This window comes from Hordeum vulgare, chromosome 1H (assembly GCF_904849725.1).
Source record: "Hordeum vulgare subsp. vulgare chromosome 1H, MorexV3_pseudomolecules_assembly, whole genome shotgun sequence".
NCBI lineage: Eukaryota > Viridiplantae > Streptophyta > Magnoliopsida > Poales > Poaceae > Hordeum > Hordeum vulgare.
In genome coordinates, this window is record NC_058518.1 from 40,555,672 (window position 1) to 40,559,936 (window position 4,265).

General features: G+C 43.1%; 1 protein-coding gene across 1 annotated transcript; it reads right to left on the minus strand.

The window, feature by feature from the left end:
• Nucleotides 1-1,924: 1,924 nt before the first annotated feature.
• LOC123406237 lies at nucleotides 1,925-2,563 on the minus strand. The gene has a single exon (XM_045099727.1). The coding sequence runs from the start codon at nucleotides 2,504-2,506 to the stop codon at nucleotides 2,096-2,098; it is 411 nt and encodes a 136-aa protein (XP_044955662.1). The 5' UTR covers nucleotides 2,507-2,563; the 3' UTR covers nucleotides 1,925-2,095.
• Between the last annotated feature and the right edge of the window lie 1,702 nt (nucleotides 2,564-4,265).

A 4,265-nucleotide genomic window follows, 5' to 3' on the forward strand; every position in this document is an offset into this window, starting at 1 on the left:
CCTCCTCGATCTAGCCATCGATGTGTTCCGAAACTTCTGTTGAAGATCTTGTCCAAGGATATCTATATCTGACAGAATTTGGTCGTGTACGTGCATATCAACCTACGCAGTTCTACGAGGACACCGCTTTAAGCTTTTTTTTTTGTTGACACCATGAGACATGTCAGTATCTTGATTTCCATGACGTAGACAATGGTAAAGAAAGTCACGGTGGATGAAACTGGAGGATAAATAAGGCGGACGGGGTCTTGGAAATATATTTATAAAGGGAGGTTGTATCATCTACGGAATCGGATTCATTTCGGTGGAAGCTCGAGCCCTCAGGCTAGTTCTCTACCAGCTCGCTTTACCGTGGGCTGCATTAAGGTGTTGTCCCTTTACAAATGATGGATATTTAAAGAAACAGAATCCCCCAAAAAATAAAATAAATCCTTTGGCAACTTGTGCGGAATAGATTGCCCTCGGGTGTAGAAATTCAGAAAAGACATGGACCAGGGGATGATTTATGTCCACTATGCGGGTCAACTGAAGATGCAAACCACAATTGTTTAAATGCAATTTTGCTCAATTCTTGTGGGGTTGCATGTGTTATTACTAGGTGTAGTTGGACACGGACATCTTTTGCGGCTTTTCCCGTCATTAGTTTGACGTTGTCCGATCATACTCGGCGAGTAGCATGGTTGCTCTTCGCGGCTATGACATGGGCATTATGGCATATTATAAACAAAGTCCTGATTGAGGCCTCGTTTGGTTAAGGGGGGTTGGAGAGGTTTTGAGAGAAAAATCCCCGAAAGGGCGAGAAACCCCACAGATCCTCGGACGCCCATTTGGTAGGAGGGGTTTGCTTAGCCCAATCCCCTCCGTTCCCCTTCAATCCCTTCCTATCCATGTGTTTCAAAACCCTCCTCGGAGGACTAGTGGAAGCAAAGCCCCGGGGATTTGAGAGGATTGGGTGGAACAAAGGGATTCACCCAATCCCCTGAAATCCCTCCCTCTCAAAACCTTCCCAATCCCCTTTAACCAAACGAGGCTTGAAGGGAGATTTATGAAGCATCCGACTGATGCTCTATACAAAATGACAATCTTCTTGCAGCTCGGGAAGCCGTTGAGCAAGGCCGTAGAGGCATCCATCATGTGCTCACGGTGCTACGTTACCGTCTATTTGGCCCCATTGGGTCGAACTTCTAGTTTGGTGGCAGCTTTGCCATTGGCCCCGTTGGGTCTGTATCGAATCTTTTTATTTTCTTTCGAGCTACTACGTGTTCCAAACGCTCTAAGGTTCTTCAGTTCGTTAAAGCCGGGCAAGCCCCTCTTTTTTAAAAATAATAATAATTCATGTCCATATAACTATGTACATGGACAACCTGTTCATCTGCAGCTGTACAAACATGGGACCCTGTTATACCAAGATGCTATCAAGATGCAGTGCTCATTATATGCTTCTGAATTTCATAGTACATCTGATCTGCAGTAATAATTTGAGCAATTCTGCAAGTTGCAATATTAAGAATAACAGCTTGTTTCGTTTAGCTGCTACTGTGATTATGGCATATAAACCAAAATCTGAACCAATGCAAATGATAGTTTCCTTCACACTTAAGCCCCAAAAGCATCTCGGTCTCGGTGGTGCAATGGGAAAATTACATCAGAGGTAGGTGCTTCAGTAGCTTTCAACCATCCTCCTTCTGACTTTGTCATGTGTCATACTCCATCCAGTTTTGAAATTTATCTTTTACAAAGTACTCACATGTGGTAAGCAATTCAAACTAACCAAAAAATATATCCTTGTTATAATATACACACTTCTTCCCCCGAGCATGAATAAACACACAATCATGCCATCCACTGATCCTCCATAGTCAAAACAGCAAATACTTCAACAAAATCTATGAGGAAAGACATAGAATTCAACCACAGTAATCAAAATTAAAGGCCCAGCAGTCCAGCACAAACAACATGATATATATGTACCACTCCCACTATATACTCAAATAGTAACACCGGAAGTAGGCCGGTGCAGCAGCTAATCAATCGACCTTTTAACGAGGTACGCACACTAGTTTCAACGCTCCATGCCGAGGTATACACACTAGGTTCAACGCTCCATGCCGGCCTCAGAAGCACCCAAGGATGGCACAATGCCGCCGTTGATCATCGACGCCGCAGTCTGGTGCAAGCCAGGTGTCACAATTGGATGACGACGGCGCCTCCTGATGTTTAGCCAGCTCGTCATCCGCGGAGGCCAGCAAGAAGATGACTTCGTTGTGCTTGTGCACCTCTTCATGGTCTTGGGCTGATACAACGGCGGCGGCAGGATTGGCGGCAACACGTCGTCGTCTGCGGCGGCTACGGGGTCAATGGTGCGCTTGGGCGTGCCGGGCTTGGTCTCCCAGACGAAGGGCACGGTGCCGGCGCCGAGGCTGTAGTACACCCTGAAGGACGCCTCGGCTCGAGAGGATCCTTGAGCCAAACAGCTTATCATCCCTTCTTGCATACTCGCCCCCATGAAAGGAGGTCAAGGATCTGCCAAGTAGAGTGCAAAAGTGGGCGTTCGTGTGTGTGGCAAAACACGCACGGACACAGTTGATGGGGTTTGTGAGTGAGCAGTAGTGCATGCATATATAGCCCGTTACTTGTCGGCCGGGCCGGCTTGAGGTTGAAGAATACCAGTATGTGTGTTTGTTCTGGTGAGGGAGGACAATCAACTATGGACGTGGCTATCGAGCGCAGCAGCGTCCGCTTGCGGTCAGAGACAAAGCTAGAAAAAAGTTTGATGGGGTAAAATCCATGGCAATGGAGTCATCTTCTATAAATCAACAGTTATTAGTACTAAGTTAATGAAGGATTTATTAATTTTATTGGGGTCAATTGACCCCGATGCCTACATGCCAGCTCCGTCCCTGCTTGCGGTAGCGGGCGCACCTAAGGACAACCAACCACGTGTATTTATTAGCGTTTTAAAAAATTTAAAAAGTCATAACTTTTGAATCGAGCGTAAGAATGACGATTCGTTTTCACAGCTGTGTTTCATACGACGAGCTCTTCAAAACTAGATCCCATATGGATAAGTTTCGGCGAACATATTTTTTGAGCAACTTTACGTGCTAGATGAGGCAACTTTAGTGCTATAGGCAAGCAACTCCTTTCCCCCTTAATATGAATATCTATCAGCGAAGAATTCTTCTAAGTTGGTTACCACGAGTAACAGTTGACTAGATTCACCTCTAAACAATGATGATCAGGTGCCTATGATAGATGCTCAGTTGCCTACAAATACTGTGAGATTTCTCAATCTTGATGTTTATTTGCCTACAAAATACTATAAAATTGCTTAATTTTGATGCTCAGTTGACTATTACTGATGGTTAATTGCCTACGTTTGATGTTCAGTTGGCTGCCATTAATGCTCACTTGCTTGCTATTTGTGAATAGTTGTCATAATTGCACTCGAGTATCACAAAAAAGTTAGCAACTTTTAGTTTGTTTTTTGCGAAACTTCAGTGCATTCAACGAGAAATTCATGTGTATACACACGATGCTGTTCATCTAGCATCAAAGTTGCTTTTGTATAGCACTAAAGTTGCCTCATATTGCATCGAAGTTGTTTTTGAAAAAAATTCTTCAAAACATATTCATATGGGATCTCGTTTTGAAGGGTTCGTCACGAGGAACCCAACGGTGAAAACATATCATAATTTTAACACACGGTTTGATAGTAATAGCTTTTTAAAAAATTTCATACAGGATTAATGGGCATCCAACGTATGCGGAGCCGAGCATGCACATCCAACGAATAACTTAACCATTTCAGTTTGGAAATAACTGACCACATTTGCCATGTAGTTGCTAAAGGGTGAAGTTCTTTAACCTTTTAATCATGATAGATAATTTCGAAGAAATTTTCGTTGATAGATGATCATATTACACATACTAATAAGAAGTTGATTTTCTTTACCACTAAAGTTGCATAAACATCATCTCATAGTTGCTCAAAAAAAAGTTTATCGAAACATATCCATATGGGATCTAGTTTTGAAGAGCTCGTCGAAAGAAACATAGTCGTGAAAACGGGTCGTCATTCCGAGGCTCGGTTCAAAAGTTATAGTATTTTGAAAAATAACCAAATGGAATAAAGTGGAATGACTTGCTGCACATTTTCGCGTGAAAGGTGCGCTCGTTCCAACAAAATATTGCATCTGCACTTTTTAGTATTTGGGATCAACTATAGTATACATAGTGTCATCTCTGAGAAACCACGTTTCAAG

What these genes read in the sequence shown, in the direction of transcription:
- LOC123406237 (XM_045099727.1), bottom strand. Translation starts at nt 2,506, where the DNA reads ATGGGGGCGAGTATGCAAGAAGGGATGATAAGCTGTTTGGCTCAAGGA.